Source organism: Hesperophylax consimilis, chromosome 5 (assembly GCF_061612785.1).
Source record: "Hesperophylax consimilis isolate HC1 chromosome 5, BYU_Hcon_1.0, whole genome shotgun sequence".
Classification (NCBI taxonomy): Eukaryota; Metazoa; Arthropoda; class Insecta; order Trichoptera; family Limnephilidae; genus Hesperophylax; species Hesperophylax consimilis.
The window spans coordinates 21,596,883-21,615,739 of NC_142840.1; the positions used below are offsets into that span (position 1 = coordinate 21,596,883).

Below are 18,857 nucleotides of genomic sequence, written 5' to 3' on the forward strand. Positions count from 1 at the left end.
GAGACAGAGTTTTGCAGCGGTCTATCTATGCTGTCAATCATCTATGCCTATCCCTTTTGGGAAATGGTGTAGTGTTGATTGGTTTAAGTATTCATAAAACCACATAAATTAACATGAATATAATATTTTTAAAAACATTGTTACTTCGCTGTAAATTACTTTACTTACTCAATTTTAGTTTTTAATAGAATTTTATTTAGAGAAAATTAGTTGAAAATGTTTAATGCCGATTTCTTTCAGAGTAGAATAATTTTACTGATTTTTTTGTTTCATCGGTTTTAGTTTTGAGTGATATTTCAACTTCCGTCTTAAAATCTATTTTCAGTCCAATATTTTGAATTTTAAACTTTCTCCCGCATCCCACTTCTTTTTGGCTGAAGCTTTTTTATTTCATCAATTAAATCTTGAAATAAAACTTTTGTCCTGATTTAAAAAAATATTCAATAACATTTTAACTAAGATCTGAAAAACTATTTTCATTAATTCGTCCTTCGTCATTTATTTTGATTATACTTACATTTATTGGGCAAGAAGCTTTTCCATTTTCAATGCCTAACGCCTTTGCGTACAGGCTTAAAAATGTATTTAGGTAAAGCTATTTGATTTCGACACCTTCTCGCCATTTCAGTTTAATAACATTAACATTAAAGTTAATTCACCTTCACTACTGATTTTGTTTGCTCAAAGACATTGCAAATAGTATAGGCAAAGCTTTTTAATACAGTTGTCACTTGCAACATCGGTTCCATGATAACTCAACATAATAGCAGTTCAACACACCTTTAGTGATAAAAAGCGATGAAAAAAAACAAACCTTCAAACCTAACATGCATAACCTATTTAACATGGTTTTCGTTTCATCACTTTTTGTTACTTTGTGTCTGTTTTTGAAGGTGTGTTTAATTGTCTTTTTGATGAGATATCCGATCATCAACATTTGCTACTACCATAATGTAGAATCACCTCCCTAAGTTATTGCACCCTCGACGCTTTTATAACATATTTTATTTTAAACCAGGACAAACCTACAAACATGTAAGCTTGCTTATTCCATTATTTTAAGAATAAACAAAGGCAATATATCCACTGTGGATATAAAAAAGATCGCAGTATTTCTTCCCGAAAGTCGTAATGGCTAAAGTTTTGCGTAAAACTTTATTTTATTTTTATTTTTGAGGGAAAATCTTCGCCTTCTCAAATCACCTTTGAAGGTTCTATCCAAACCCTTTTAGTTACACGAACCCATTTTTCTAGAGATGTTGCGGAGTTTTTTGTTACTTTATTCCACTAACCTAACTCCTTTTTATGCGGGCTTCTAAGATAATTTATATCTGTACACGTGTAGTAGTGTAAATAGGATACAACATCATCTTTATTTATTATGAATGTTAATGAAGTATTTAAAATTAGTAATTAAAAGTATGATAATATTATGTTAAAAATACTCCAGGAGAAAACATTCTTCACAATATGTGAGGTGGGTATGGGTACCGCCACCCCAAGAACCTTTTATTGGATAAACAACACCTCAGCCATTAGTCATTTCAAGTGGTTCGTTTGGTGAATTAGCAGGGGTGCCCGGAATTGTGGAGTGAGGTTTGTTCATAACTCGGCGGTGGACGCGCTTGTCTACCAACTGCGTAGCGGGCCGAATCGGGATATACCGGTTGAGAGAGATCCTTACACCTGTCTACCTAGGCACTCTCAAATCATAGCCTAGCACCGCAGTGACAGGTGTGGATTCGTACATCCGTCATTCCTGGACATACTGACCTCCCGATTCCTACCCATACCCTTTTCCTTCCTTTTCAGGACTTTCTCTCCTTTTTTTCCTTAAAAAGTGCCTCCGCACAGCATGCCCAAAGATTTTATAGGCCCTGAGTGATAATTATTCTGCTCATGGGCTCCTGTGTTAAGTTAATGAAAAAATATTTATATCAAAGATAGCTATTGTGCTATTGAATTGTGTTTTCTCCAGAGATTTCGTCCCAATCATCCGTTTAACTATTGCCTTCCCTTCCCCATTTCCCTTTGCTTCTAAATATTCCTCAAATTGGAGATAGTACAACTTGTTCCACGTGATTGATTAGGTTATGTCGTAGATTTTTTATCAGTTTTTAGTTCCTTTTTAAAAAATATGAACTATTTGACCGACACGTTATGAAAACTGTACCATGTTCGAAAATAATTACGCACCAGCAGAACAAATAACGTAACAAAAAATACATATCTTATGGTTTACTGAGATATGAAAAACAAACCCATTAGCACATAAGTAATGGTTGAAAGAAATATTTCCAAATAACCGCAAAGCAAGCTTTGCTATTGGATATCCTTCTATATTCAACAACAAAAAACTTGCCCTTTAAGGGCTGAGTTCGAAACGCTGTACCCAAGTCAACATAGGGTAACAAAACGGTATTTCAGTCGATTATTATATGTTACAAATATTTGATACATTTAAAAAGCTTACAATTAGGGGCGTACTCCAAAAACCAAATTGAATTTGATTATACTTTTTATATAGGTGGAGTTTTCTTTGACGTTTCACGTCGGAGAAGCGAAAACACACGGTGGCGTAAAAAAGCAAAAATAATTTTCCAACCCATTAATTTCGTTACGTTATTTTATATTCGAAAAGTGCTCGGCTTTTCCCATATTTAATTCACAATCTGGATTTGTTTTCACCGATTTTGACAGGCCTAACAAATTGCTTCAATTTGCGCCCTCTGTTTGTGGTGATACTATCTTCAAAGCAAATTGGACGGCTTAGCACATTTTTAAAGAATTTAAATTTTTCTGATAACAAAATAATTATCATTATAAAGACACAACAGTTTAAAAGGACCTCAATTATGTGGAATTCGAATTATAATTTTAATGAGAAATTAAACAGTTCAATTCATCGAGAAACAATTTATGTTACATAAAATTTATCAATTCATTATGAATAGGATAACTCTCAAGCAGTTATGCAATCGTAGCACATCTAATAAATATTCAATATAATACATATCGAAATAGATCGATTGAGTACTCACGCCCAGAATGAGTTCTGATTTTCTTCTGGGAGTGCTGTTTGTACTAAAGATACAGCTAAGATATATAATTATACACATCTACATAAATCGATTGAGTACTCACACCCAGATTGAGTTCTGATTTTCTCCTAGGAGTATAGTTTGTACTAAAGATACAGTTAAAATATCAATATAATACATTTTGACATAGATCGATTGAGTACTCACACCCAGATTTAGTTTTGATTTACTTCTGGAATACAATTTGTACTAAAGATACAGCTAAGATATGAATATAATATAGCTACACATTTTTTCAGTTACTTAACATACGCTTAAATTGGCCTAGTCTTTAATGCAGAGCGTTTTAGAAAACTTAAACTGCTTTACCAACAACCTGATACTCTATGCGTTTTCCGTATAAGATTTACCCCCGATGTAAAAGGTTTTCGGATCAAGGCTGATGTATTCATTCCATTGAATAAGTTTTGTTATTGCTAAAATTTATTGTTATGTATTCAAAGAAAATCATTGATTTATTTTATTTTATAACAACATTGAATTTAATCATAACGTTGTGTTTGTTTATTATTGTAAAATCTGTTTTTTTACTCAAAATATTTCCATTACCATTTATTGTTAACAATTTATTGAGAAAATCCATAGAAATGTAATTTCGAAACTGATATATTGTAATAATGTGAAACCACGTTTTCTTAGCAAGACAAACACTAGAAACCTAAATGTTTCTTTACTATAGTTTATGATTTTTCATAAAAAATTTCCTTAAAGGGGATAAATAAGTAATATTATGAATGTATAAATCATTCTGTCTGCCTTTTTTCGCGATACATTTATCATAAAGGGGTTTTTTAGTAATAGTTTTTTATGCATTTAATTTTCCCATATTTTTGTACCACGCGACTTGTGGAAACTAAAAAACTAAGTCTGGAACATTTAGAAATATTCAGGTACTCCGAAGGCCTTTCAACCGAGATGTTGAAGGCGTCCCTGTGCTTAAATTTTTAAAGCCAAGCCCAAAACTAACATTTTCCCTCTTTTTATTTTCTTTAAGAAAATAAAACGTGAGCTTGCGAGTAATTTAAAAAGAGACTTATTGATTACATTTGATATTCTGAGAAAAAAACTGTAGTTTTGCTACAAATTCAATGAATATTATAATAACAATGTTCTCGAAACCCGAGTGTCAAATATTAGCTAGCGCGAGTATTTCTATAATTTTATTACAAACCAATTCGATTTGAACAACTTTTTAAAAATTAGTAAAGATATTTTTTTAAGATCACAATTTAACCACCAAATTAACGTAATCTGATAGTATTATTACGTTATCGTCTGGTCGGTTTTGGCCTTTTGATTGGTCGAATTCAAATCGTATGTTTCGGGTAAATTCCGCATAGCCTTCGCGCAAAAAAATTAAATCCGGAGTCTAAAGGCAAAAACCGACCACTCTGCCCCTCAATTTTAATCGACCGCAAGGTTCATTTCAGTTTGCAGGCGACCGGACCCAAAAAACTATTACTGAAATACCGTTACAAAACTGGAACCTCTCATAACTCGACGAAGAAATTCCGCCGTAGTTATATTTCCAAGCTTCAGGTTCGCCAGTAAAAAACGGAGGTTTTGAAAATGAAACTTTCGTGCCAAAAATCAATTAAATATTTATTTTGCCTTTGCGCCGTTAGAAAATGTACTATTTTTGAGATCCCCTCATGTAATCCCAGATTTCTTCAAAAACATCGTTTCTGCTCAAATAATTTTTTTGATAACATCGAAGAAAATATGTTTTAAAAAGTTAATAATCCATTGGATTAATTATATTACAGTAAAAATTATACACAATTACGTATTAAATATTTGACGATTGGAAAGGATCACGCGTTCTGAGGTTCCTTGAAAATGGTCCAGTCAATCCCTCCTTTACCGGCAGTAGTTTCTTCCTTTATTGGAGTAGTTTCCTTGTTGGCCGACAGAGCGCACCTCTGGCGGCATAAGAGCGAACCAAATGTTTGAGGCTCCAATATTTAAATATTCAGCTAACAATACACATATTTTTTTATTAATATCGTTCATTATGCAAAATTACTTGACCATTTACAAGCGTTTAGTAAGATTATATTATTTTCTATTTCGGTTGTATATCAATGCATATGTACGCAATAAAATGTCAACATTATATTGTAATAATCCACTATTTCAGTCTACTTTGTTATAACTTTTAACTTTATTAGATACAGTAACAGTTGATATCAGTTGAGTAAAATTTACTTACAACTACCGTTTTTAAAACGTATTAAAAAATAACATTTGATTTAACTTAATGACAATAAACAACAACTTTTTGCATTTACGATTTTTGAAAATAATGATACGAGAAATAATAATTTGCTCGAAAATTTTCCAACTGACGCACTACTTTGACAGAATACCGATATGAAGTTCGCGTATAATTCACGTGTGTTTGTAGGCTGTTAAGATACTGCTAACCTAACAGTAAAAAAAAATTAATTCAATCGGAAGCTAGAAAAGCAAAGAAAAAAATGAAAAGTCGTTGATGTGCGTAGCAAAAAAAAAAATTAAAAAAAAACTCAAATTAAGAAAACACATGTATAATATATACTATAAAATGTTTTTTTATCAATATTACATGTGTATAAGGATTGCATTAGGACAGTACCTCAGTTATAGAGTTAAAATACAACAAGTAAAGAAACAATATATCTACCTTTTTTATTATTTTATTGGAATGGGAGTTGTTTATTCCAGTGATAATATAATTATTTACTCTTTTGTGTTCATTAAACGTATTCAAATAAAAGAAACCATTGAATCACGAAAATTAATGATACCTGACCTCATACCTGAACCAAACAATTTTTGAAACCTTTGGGACTATTTAACTGACCTCATTTTTTATAAACGCTTATTATCTGGGCGTTCTTGAATAAATTTAAGATAAGGTCGAATTAAAACGGCTTTTAAAATAGCTTCAATGTATTTACTGATGCTTTCAACATGATAAATATTAAAATATATTATTGTTTTACTGTACTATTTTTTGCACCTCTGCTTATTCCTCCTCTAAATATAATATTTTTTAATCCATTTTACTATTTTCTGTTGGCTCCATATTATCTTAGTTTATTTTATTTTAGTTCTTATTTTATTATTATTTTGATTTTTTTTATTTTATTTGGTTTTTCGCCCAGCCGGGCTTTTTAGTGGATTTTAAAAACAAATCTAGTGAGCTATCGAAAACTATGCAAAAAAAATTAACATGATTTAACAGTAAGCTGATAAATTGAATATATAAAACAATATTACTAAAACATTTAACAGAAACATAAAATAATATAGAAACTAGAACAATACAACATATAAGATTACTACACTTAAACTTAATTACCAACGCTACACTAATTTGTAGGATTCCATGAAGTCTTGGTAAAGATTACGCTTAGATCTATAAATGGAGTCAATAAATACATAATTAGTACCCTCAAACTCGGCGCCCAGATCAAGCATCGGTTAATGAATGTATTAGGATTATTATGAAGTACATTATTTTTTAGTTTTCATTCCGTCAGGGACGGCAGGATTGAGTAGATGGTACAGTATCTACACAATATGCCCTTTATAAGAGCCATATATTGTCAATATCGATAAAGTGTTAATAACAGCAATAGAAAAATATTTGTGATTTAGCTACGATGGCGTCGCATTTTTTTACTGTAAATTCTTATAAAAAATTAAAGATACCTAAATACAGAAACTTTTAAGTAGATTTTTTATGACCATGCCATAATTTTTTGCTCTATGGGTCATTCATAAATTTGTATTTTGTGGGATATGATTTGAGAGTTTTTTACAGCCAAAAGTGATTTCGTGGTTATTTTTTGGGTTTGCCAGGTTGGACTTCTTCCTTCTGTTGATCATCAAAGCATTTTTTTGTGTTTTTGTAATGTGTGTTGAAGTGATACCATGTTTCAACCGTTAATCCTCTTAATGTGGTTTTTTGCATTTAGTTTTCATGTAGCCGTCCAATAAAATTTAGTTTTTTTTTGTATTTCAATCACCTCCGCAATAAGCCATGTTTGGTGCGTTTTGGCCTTTCCAGCACGTTGACGCTGGCTAAAGATGGAGGAAGCGCAAAACGTCATAATAACGAATTAATCACGATAAAGTATTTTGTGGTTTTACTTCACATAGATCGGGTTTATGCTTAAAAATTATACGATTTCTTTTAATCATAGGTTGGTACATTTTAAAAGTATTTGAGGAAAAAGATATCTCAACGAGATACACTTTATGTTATGAGTATTAAATATACATAACCCCAGAAGACGAAAATCATGAAAATCATTACAAAATTTTCACTTCAAGACATTTCTAGTGTGTGGATATTAAATATTAAGTGAATCAAAATCACTTACTTAGAGTTTGGAACATTTAAATTTCCAATTAGACTATGTTCTAATGTAAATTATGTGAGTTTTATTTTTTTAACAATATGAAAAACTAATTCAAACAAAATGGCTTTATCAAACAACTTATAGCAACAGCATCAAATGATGTGTGTCAACTCCGCAGAGTTAATCCTGAACTACTATTCACTCATACGAGCTCAATGAAAATATTGACACTTTTTAACAGTTTAATTTGCCTGCTTTTTTATTTAATTTTCCAGCTTATTAAGTACAACAAAAAAACATAAACATCACCATGCAAAATCAACAAATTTCTTCAATTATACCACATAATTCAAAGGTGATTCGAATTAATACTTTTTAATTTTAAGTTAATTATGATAACATCCAAAATGTGTCTGTTGTTACTTTGTTAATTAATGTTTTATTACAACGTTTTTTATTTGTATTTCTGCCCTTTCGTAGTTGGTTGTAATTATATTCTACAACGATCAAAATAAATATTTATTCTCATTGACTACAGAGCGATTAATTCAAATTGTGTGCGTGTGATTTGACATGAACATTGAACACGCCTCCGCACATAATTGGTATAAGTTATATTGATATTAATTATTCTGTTGTTTTGTTTCAGATCCCCGATGGGTGTAAAACGGAAAAGCGATTGAGTCGGCCCCAAACCTGCACTCGTTTCACACGCAATTCTCAACAGGCAGTTATTCCGTATATAGTTAATGATTTGAACAATAATAATTGGAGTAGTTAACCTGACGTGCATCACGTTATTTTCGTGCAACTAATATACAATTACTCGCTGTCAAACACTTCAAAGCTTCTTGTGTTGTGATCAATAGGAACTCTCTCCCAGCAACTTGTGCTTTTTAAAAGCTTGATAAAGGTTGACTGAAGTGATATAATTTTGTGTTCGTTTAGCTTGCTGCATAATTAAGAAATAACACACCCGTTGTATACTTACTCTGTAATCCGAGAGCATTACTAAACTTGATACATAAATCTCAGTGTTTGTGAGTGTTTTCCGTGAAAGAAACGATAAATTCAATCGTGACTGCTCAACAGTGAGAGACGAAAAGTACAGTATTTCCGTCAATAAAGATAATAAACGCTAAAGCAAATATTATTTCGAACCCTTGTGTATTTTGTATTTTTTTCCAAGGGGTAGCTGTGGGAGTATAAGTACTGGTTGGCGTGTGCTCACAGCGAGCTGTAAATAAGTGGAATGGGGGCAGTGTTTTAATTTAGGGGTGTTCAAGGGGGAGGAAAGATGAACACTCTGGTTTTTCCCGCCAGGGTGGCTGGCCTACTCCTGCTGATATCCTTCTTCCACCCCAGTTACGGTAAGTTAATTTTTAGCTACCCTTATTTGCGTTCTCTTGTTCCAACCACTGTAATGCCCCATTCCCGTCGCTGATTTTTATCCCTTTTTTCGTTTAATAATAAGGAAATTGTATTTTATGAATGATTAATGATATCAAAGTATCAAAATTGTTGTTGTTTCATATTATTTTACAGAAGTTAAAAAATGTTGTCTTTGGAATAATATTTTTTGATAACCTTTCATTCATTCTGTGTTTTTTTAATGTCTATTAGAATCATCATTCTAACATTTTTACTAATCAGATCGCATCGTACATCATTGTCAAATTGAACAACCTCATTCAATGAACAATTTGAATTGTTCTATCTAGAATGTAATCAAGTGCTATCAGATCCGAACTTATTTTGGTGACACATAGCAAATTGTTTCATGTTTACATTACTCTATGCATAGAAATTACAGGACAAGAGTTTTCGTAATTTCCACAAAATTTTAATTATTTATCTCCAACAATGCGTATGAAATTAGTTGATTCTTTTGAAAACCGGAACAAACGGATTTAGCGATAAATTTTTTGTGATTTAATTCATTTGTAAATCTGCGTAACTTCTGTCTCATTAATTACTATACAAACTATTTGATTTCAACCATGGGCATTATTTCATTCAAAAATATTTTTATCCAAAAAGGTTATCTATATTTATATAGAGAAGAGTGTCTGTAGCAGGCAGCGTGGATTTGATCTTTATACAAATCTACAGTTTTTTACCGAAATTAGTGAAATTTTGCAAACTTGATCCTTAAAACAAGCGGAAGTTGTCATGAGGAACCTTCTATATGAGATTTCTAAAAACCACCCCTATCTCTTTTCTCACCCCTTAAAGCAGAGTTTTGGTGCTTCTTGGTGAAATTTTGCCCACTTAAGGTTCATGTGAGGAAAATTACTACCACAAAATGTCTACATCTAACTTTGAAAAACTGTGTGTAAAATACTCAGACTAGTTCATAATAATTTTACAAAAAAATTCTGTCAATATTGTCTTGGTGGTGCTTTATCAATATCTGTAATTCTGAACCTTTAATATTTTCTCACGTGGAATAATATAATATGCTAAATTGGACACTGATAAATTATTTTCCCACTTGGCAACGAACCTTTAATGAAAAACGTTGAAGGGATTCCTTCCCCGAAAATTATACTCGCTTTATTTATTAAGCCATCGCTAGATAATTTAAGGGAAAATTCAGTTGTAAGTAAGAATAAATAATTTTATTAGGTATGTTAATATTTGCCAACGACTCAAGTTTGATATTGAATATTCGATAATGTTATCGCTAAATTCGAACTTAAAATTGGTAAAATTTTCCATACAGCGGGGTGGGTTTTCGTCGAAATTAATTGAACAGTTTTTTTCATACGCCTGAAATGATTGGACTATTCAAACATTGAAAAAACGATTAATTTAAAAAGTTTGCATAAGAAGTATTTTTTTTTATGAGTTTATTACTTTAATTTCAGTGCAAATAGTTTTTGAACAGAAATTAGTTTGGAATTGTTTATTTTAAAGAGGTTTGGAAAAAATTAATAATTTACCATGGTAACATGCGAATATTAATGAATGTGCATTTGGTTATTTATCTACAGGAATATTTTTCTACTTTTGCATTAGATTATAGCTATATCTCGTGTACGGTTGGAAGTTTAGGATCATTTTAACACTTTTATGAAAAGCTTGACAAACTATCAGTAAAGCACGAATATATGAATATATGGAACAGGTGTTTTTCAAAATAATAATATTTTCGCATCTCATTATATTTATTCAAATAAGGCCACCTGCTTTGAACACGTGTTCAGACATTCTGAATGACTAATATTTTAATAGGAAATGGTCATGCAGTCACATTTTGAACAGTATCTTGTTAAAAAATCGGTACTAATTTTTCTTCTAAATATAAGTAAACATAAGAAAGACGATGTTATCTCAGTTAAAAGCATAATTATAACTTTTTAATTGTTCGACAAATTATTGATTCAAGAATTCGTAATTACACGATATCGTTTTGATCTGTAGCGCTTCCGTTATTATAATTATTTGTGTAAATATCCATACCAGGAAAATTCTGATAAATTAAAAGAATTACAGGTTGGAAATATGAATAATAATCTTAAAATAGCAATGTTTACTTCATCTTGCATTGTTATATTACAATACATGACACACGTTCGTCTATCATTATAATATACAATACATGACACACGTTCGTCTATCATTGTAATATACAATTCATGACACACGTTCATCTATCATTTGTAATATACAATATATGACACACGTTTGTGTATTTTTTGTAAAAATAAAAAAAATGGGACCTATATCTCTAATAATACCCCTTTTTACAAAAACATATTTTATTAATTAGTTAAAATAGTTAAAATTAGTGAAAAGCCACATTATGTTGGTTTTTTTTTTACTATTTCGTTTAGAAATATTAAAAATTAAGTTAGTCCTTACTTTTGTAAGATAGGAAGATTAATGGATTAAATTAAGTGGGAAAGCAAGCTTCAAATATTATCTAATTTCTTTATTATTCAGATTTGTACCTACACAATAATATGTAGTATTAAAAATGTTTTATCATGGGTGTCTTTTAGAACATCTGCTTTTAGGATGTGTTGTCCAAAGAGTGCCACATTACTCACCGAGTCCTGCAATATCCTTGTTATCAATGTAAGAGCTCACCCATAGGTGGCAATAGTTGTAGTCTATTAGGTAAACCATGAATGATATTAGCTGTCAAATATTTTAGAAACTGAGTGGATAATGAACAGTGGGTACACTTGGTTATATTTTTCATTCCTTTTTATCATCTAGAAACATGTATTTTTTTTCCAAACACACAACGAAAAGGAATAGTTTTAAAAAACAAATCTTAAAAGTAACTAAGCTCGAGGATTTTAACTCAACTTTCTGATTTGTCAAGTCGCCGGTAAGCAGACGCCAGGTTGTCTGAATAACGTGGACAGTTCAAGTGACATCATGCATTTTTAACTCGTTCCACACTTCAACTTTGTTTAAGAAATGCTTTCTTTGGATTAGATCAAAGTTACATTGATAACGACTAAGGCCTAGTTGTTTTACAAAAATTCAAATGCAACGTTGTCAAAATAGCGATTTAGGGCTATTTTTTTATATATATTTCAAAGGTCCCCGTTAAAAGCCGATTTTAGGTGCGTTTAAATTGCTATTAGCTGACATTAACAACATGATTGATGTCTTCCTCTGCTAACCAATTGTTCAAAAGTTTAAACGGACTTAAAAACGGCATTTAACAGGAACCTTTCAACCTCTAAAAAAATATTAAGTGTAATTTTGTGGAAAAACTGGGCCTTAGACTCACATATCTGTATTAAGAAGAAAAACAATGAAGTTTTGTCTATAATTTGGTTCATAGTGGCATAAAAATAAAATTATTTGAAAAAAGTTATTTGTCTTTTAATTAAATAAATAATGTCTTCACTAAGTAAAAAATGATTTAGAAGAACGAATTGAAAAATAAAAAAATTATGAAGTATGTACCTACAACGGTACGAAATATTATGCGCCTATAATAATAATGCGCCATTGAGGTGATTTCTCACGAAAACGGCGCTATATAAATTAGCCACATATTATTTAATATTAATAAGAAATATTAGTATCTACCTCTGTAACGTACGTACGTTTCCTGAAGTCTTGAAGCAATTCGAAGTATAAACTCCATCTCATTGTTCAAACAAAAATACTCCAAAGAGATTAGAAACTCAAGTGTAAGATTTTGGAGGAGGAGCAAATTGAAAGGGTATCGTGCACCCCTTTGAGATGCCTTCAGTTAAAGGCATGTTGAAGTAAAAACCACCCACAGCACAAGGGAAGTTTATTTAGGGGTCGGTGAGTTGTTTGGGTTCCCAAAACATTGAGTAAAGATTGCTTTTAGAGTGTAAATAATATATGCCGAAGTACTTCAACTCGAGGGTAGCTACAGGATGCTGCAGAATTATGATCACATTGATGTGAAAAGGTATACACGTGTTCCACTAGAACCGCAGAAGGTATATCATTTGATGGTGCCTATTTTTGTTGATCAAGCTATTATATGTATCATAAGCACTCAGTTTTGATTTATTTAACCACCTTGGCCATGTAGAGCTTTATTTTTCACGATGCATCTAAAATCAGTTGAACAGCGCAATGCTTTTATTTCCTTCACCAAATGATACGTCCTCGGAAAATTCATTCTATCTATATTTATACTAAGATCAAATGGTTTTTTAGGCTATAAACAGTTTAACCAATCTTTTTTTTACCTTACCGAATAATTTTACCACCAAACCGTTCACACGGTCAAGGTTTGCCAATTTTGTTTACAAATTATTTTAATGTAAAACTAAAAGAAGGATGTTGCAATAATCATTATGAGACGTTTGTTTAAATAAATTTGTTTTTTAGTTTCAAATTTAATGATTAATAAAGTTTACCAGAAAAAAACATCGGTGAGCGATTTTAAAAAGTTAATTTGTAATCTTTTTAATTGTAAATTATGTTAATTGTTGTATAAAAATATGAAAGACACTTTTATCTGTTTTCAAAAGTAGTATTTCATTTTGAGGTATGTTCAAGAATGTTTGCAATGGCTCTGTGAGTAAACTAATTGTTTAACCCCCTTAGCCGCACACGTCGGAACTCATTTGGTCAAGTTCTAAACAGTATTTGGCTACTAAAATTTATCCTCCGAAGCCATGGAATATTTGAAACTATCTCCTTATTCAATAACGAAATCTAGTTACCTGAGCCATCTTCACATCAAGATGAGACTTTGATACCATATATAAATAAATATGTCTTCATTATCACATTTCCTTCTCCTATTCGTTCCATTTAGTTCCAACAGCTACATTTAACTAATGAAGTTGCATAATCTTAATTTGATTGGGCGCTTTTACTTTTCAACGCTTTTATAAGTAGCGCCATATTATTTTCTCACATGAAAATAGCCAAATTTTAATATAATCAGAAATACCTCAAATGATTATTTGGACTAAAAAAATATGTTCTCATTTCGTCTTTCCTGTGAAGTACACTGTATCCACGCTTTTTGGGTTTACAGCCAACCATTTTAATTTCGCAGCAGGTATTCCTAGAGTGTGTTGGTTGATTGATTTATAACAACAACAGCACATCAATTGAACAAGAAAATTGAGCAATTGAATTCAAATTTGACATTGGCGGGTAATCTAAAAGAACTTTAATACTAAACTAGCTGAAGTGAGCCCGGTATTACTCGAGGTTGCGAATAATTTGGAGTAAAGATTTTTGAAGTTGTGAATATCATTAAACTGGGCGTAGTTTTAATGTGGAAATAATAATATTGTCAACAATTGAAAAAAGTTTGTTGTTTAAGGTATTTGATTCACTTTATCGTACCACGTCTTCTTCAGGCGTTCCTAACTTCTTCTACCCATCACTTCCTCGTTATATAATCTTTCTTACGTTTATTTGCTCTCCAAGTACAAACAACCTAAGCATCGCTCTCTAAGCAAGCGTACCTATATATGCCTCCTTTTACTGAAGATAAGTATTTATTTCATGGCTTTCTCGGAGTGACCTCGACTGCTTCTACCACTCACTTCCACTTCATACGTTTTGCTGACACCCCTTTCTTTGTAAATTACATGCGCCTCATTTTGCCATATATAATTATTTCATTCACTTATCGTGCCATGTCTTCCTCGGCCGTCCCCACCTTTTTCTACCATATACTTCCACTTCATAATTCAATATTCTATTATATCAGCTAAATGGACGGTGCAATTCCAACATGAGTAAAATTATGTTCAATTAAATTTCGAGAAAAATATTAAAAATAAATTAATTGAAGAATGAAAAAATAATTGGTAATGATTATAATAAAGGAAATAATTGAAATTGGAAGTATTTGGATCGTCCCTTAGGGTGATCATCTGCATTCTTCGCTCATTAAGTAAAGAACTGAATCACGACAATGAGGTTGGTTAACGTTTTTCTTTGAGCTTTAAGCTTTACTGAGTTTTCTGCTTTTAGTCTTTGGGTTTTAAGCCTGCGACAGACTGCGCTATATTTTCATGGCTTGACATATTTCAGCATAACGCTCGCCATACGTTTAGCGCAATGTGACACATACCTTAAGAATTTGCGTTTTATCAACTAAAACTTTCAAGACGCATATTTGGTACATGTCAAAGTCCCCGGCGTTGCCAGTACTTTAAGCAGAGTTTTTCGAATCCAGACGATTTTCCTATTTTGAACGTCGAGTGTGCAAAGTTCATCACGATATTTGAAAATTTGGCTTTAAAGTGGAAAACGGAATGGATATAGCTATTTCAAACCTTACGTAAAAATTGATCGCCCTCTTGTTTTAAAGGTCAAGTTGGCAGATTTCATCAATCTCTTTGCATACAAATCTGATTCACGCCGCCCATATTTATGGAGTCATTGACGCCGCCCTTTGTATACTGGAAGAAGATAGAAAAGAGAATAATTGATTTGGCAATTCTGAAAAACAACATAAATACATAGAAAACACGTAACCACCTAAAATAGTTTAATTCAAAACACTTTCTTTAAAGAACGATTTTTTAGCATTATCTTCTATCTGTTTACAGAAAAATTTGAGCCAAGTATGACTCAACTTTTTGTCGTAACTGAAAACACACAATAGTTTTTTGGCACCTTATTAAAATGCTTTTCTGACGAATTGTAAATCTGCTTCTGGTCGTTTTAATATAATTATCTTTCCACTTCGGGCTCGAGATTTACTGACTCAACCCCTAATCCCAGAATTAGAGTGAAGGGTGAGTGGGGAACCTACCCGATGACCCGGCGACCTTTCAGTTTTCTTGAAATTCCTGTTTTACGTCAATAGGAACCCTTCGGTACTATTAGACGTCAGGTAATTAATCAACATGAAAGAGGGTCTTAGAATATATAAATAAATTCTTACAATTATTTATTCATGCGTGTACCTAGTAGAGTAAGTATTTCACTATACAATTATCTAGAAATTCTCTTATTTAATAAATCAAAAAAAAAAATCTTTAAAATAGTAAGATATATAAGTAAGTAGTCAAATACCTTCCTACTTCATTGTGAACCATAATGGTACTGTCACACTACGCTATACTTTGGGTGCCCGGATTCACCGGGTAAGGTGTGTTCAGGATTCGCGTACCAGATCGGGAGAGGCTAGTTTGGGGAGACGCTTTGACCTCTTCAACTGGCCTTTCAACCGGGAGTGTGAGGGATATATTATTATGACCGTAACTCTTGAACAAACTGATTAGATTCATACCCTAGATTACTACACAACACTCATACCTTTTAGCTTCCCAGAACTTATTCTCCCTCCTTCCTTAAAAAAAGACAACCAATACAGCATCCCAAAAGGGCCTTCTGTATGGTCTTAATGTAAAAAAAAAAAATACGCATCAAGCGTTTTTTGGGCGTGGCCTATATCACCGTGTCGCTCGCCATATTATGATCTCATATGGTCATTTTGTTACTAATATATGACGTCTAAAAACTACCGTACCGTTATGCTATGTTTTCTTTTTTGTTGCATGTGTTTGTGGCGTCATACATTAAGGTATTAAAACCAAACTCAGACTAGCAAAGATAACGTTTTGTCGAATGCGCAATATCCATTCAGACGCTATAAATCCGTTCACATTTTTGCCAATTTAATACCGAGATATGGTTGTGCGTGTCGGTTCTTTTTATTATTTTCCTGATTAAGTAACAAAGTTTTGATATACAAGCTTAGTATTAACCAGTTGGTAAACAACTTGGGTTTGACATTATTTTTATCAGCTAAGAATTATGATAAAACTTTATTTACCGAGCAATAACCCAACCGAGTGTAAAAAAACTTTAATTCTTTTTGAGAAAATTACACTTCTTTCTCAATTCAAATAGTCATAGGGGCTTTGTCTTATCTTCTGAACTTATTGTTATTTATATATATTACTTTTTAAGATTTCTAAGTTGCAAATATAAATTATAGTTCAATAATAATAAGATTTTATACCAGAATGTATGAAGGGGTAGTGGAATGCAATACATTCCATATTTGAATAATATACATAATTAGACTAAGAAAATTAATAATAAAACAGGTGATTCCGACAGTTACAAAAAAGCGGAATTTAAGTGAAAAAGGTAAAATTTAAACATAGAAATGAGTGTAAACAGCCGTTTATGGAGGATATTTGCACATCTCAGAGGGCGATCAGAGGGGACTCCATCCAGGCAACCATGGCAGTGATGATTTTGTTACTTGATTGGCGTAGTCTACGCCATAGCTTCCCATGTGATGGCGGATAAACGCTCTAAAAGAGTGTACTCGTCCCTCCAGGAACATTTCCGTGACGCTGCAATATCTCGGTAGGCGGAATAGTTGGCGATAAGCATTATTGTAAGCGTCTTTTAGCTTAGCCATTGTTCTGACGTGTACAACGAAGTGCAAAATGCGTTGAAAAGTATATTTTTCGCGTTTGTACTGCAAAAGTGAAAACTCCTTGACAGCATACCTGCTCTAACGGATATCGCTCTTTTTTGCCTTTCCATATATATTCTCGATGTCTTTCAGGTCGTCTATGATAATATATGTCCCAGGTATTTGACGCTACGACTAACATACATTTTCCTTCCATCTAGCCATACTGAAGGTGTTAGCATGTTTTCGTTTTTGCATTTGAAAACCATAACTATTGATTGGGACGTATTATTATAAGGTTATGATTTTTTGCAAAATCTTCGCATATTTGGAGTAGTTTCATTAATGCGCTAAGTGACGTTGCTAGAAGAACCATATCATCTGCGTAATTAATATTGTTTACACATACTCCTTGAACACGGCAACCTATTTTAGTGTTATTAAGTCTTTGAATTAGTTTATCAGTGTATATATTAAATAGTGCTGGAGAAATGCTTCCTCATTGCCTTAAAATCATCATAATAATCAATGATGATTCAACACAATATCAATTCAACAAACCTTTAAAAAGTGATATAAATTCATTAAAAGCAATGAAAAAACTAACCTATAAACCTTACCTGTAATACCTATTTAATCACTTTTCATTTCTCACTTTTTAAAGGTGTATTGAATTGTTATTTTCAGAAGTTATCTGGTCACCATAAATTTAACATTACGAAAACTACTTTATGAAAAACAATATAGGATTTATTTATTTATCTGGACTGCTGTTTTTTATGTTTACCTACAATTATTAGGAGGAGTGTAATGTGTAATTTTATATTTTATATTTTGACTTGTTTAGCGTAAGCATATTTGTTTGTGAGGACGAGCCGGCAGGTCCCAGCGTGAATGATGTTTTTAATAATTCATGTAAAAATAATGTTCGATGTGAACCATGAAGAATTAGCTTAAAAAATGAATTTTGATCAACTTCAAATACGTATCATTCAAGGATTTTTGAAATTTATACATAGACGATTATTGCAGCGGTATCAAAATCATAATATTGGAATGATTATCTTTATTGTTAGATAAGAAAACTGCAGGAAAATACTCTGTAATGCAATAATTAAAATATTTATATTTATACGAGCTTTGATTTTCTAGGTAGCTTATTTCTGGTATCTTGTGGAATCTTCTGGTATTTGGAAACATTGTATAATCTTGTCAATCTTTCTCAATAATTGTTTTCTATTCCGGGAAAAAACAACAAAAAAACTAAAAGCAAATTTTGATGAACTAATTGACAGACTTCGAATGTAGAAAATAAGGCCCTTGATGTGGATCCAATCATTTAACTACCATGGTTATCTCCCCATCAAAAGACGTGGACCTCACTTAACCGCATCCGGTGCACTCACAGCAGTTGTGCGTATATGACGCATCAATGGTGTCTAAAGATTTCTGAATTGTGTGAATATGGACATATTTAAATAACAGAACTCATCGTAGAAAAATGTCCCTTTCATCAGTTCCCCGGAGGCATATTTGTGCTGA

General features: G+C 31.9%; 1 protein-coding gene across 1 annotated transcript in view; it reads left to right on the forward strand.

The window, feature by feature from the left end:
• Positions 1-18,857, forward strand: part of LOC149423637 (neurotrimin-like) — a 230,875-nt gene that overhangs the window by 3,508 nt on the left and 208,510 nt on the right. Inside the window, exon 3 of the mRNA XM_089631694.1 lies at positions 8,103-8,823. Coding sequence (XP_089487820.1) covers positions 8,751-8,823 — 73 coding nt within the window. The 5' untranslated portion in view covers positions 8,103-8,750. The remainder of the gene's footprint in view (positions 1-8,102; positions 8,824-18,857) is intronic.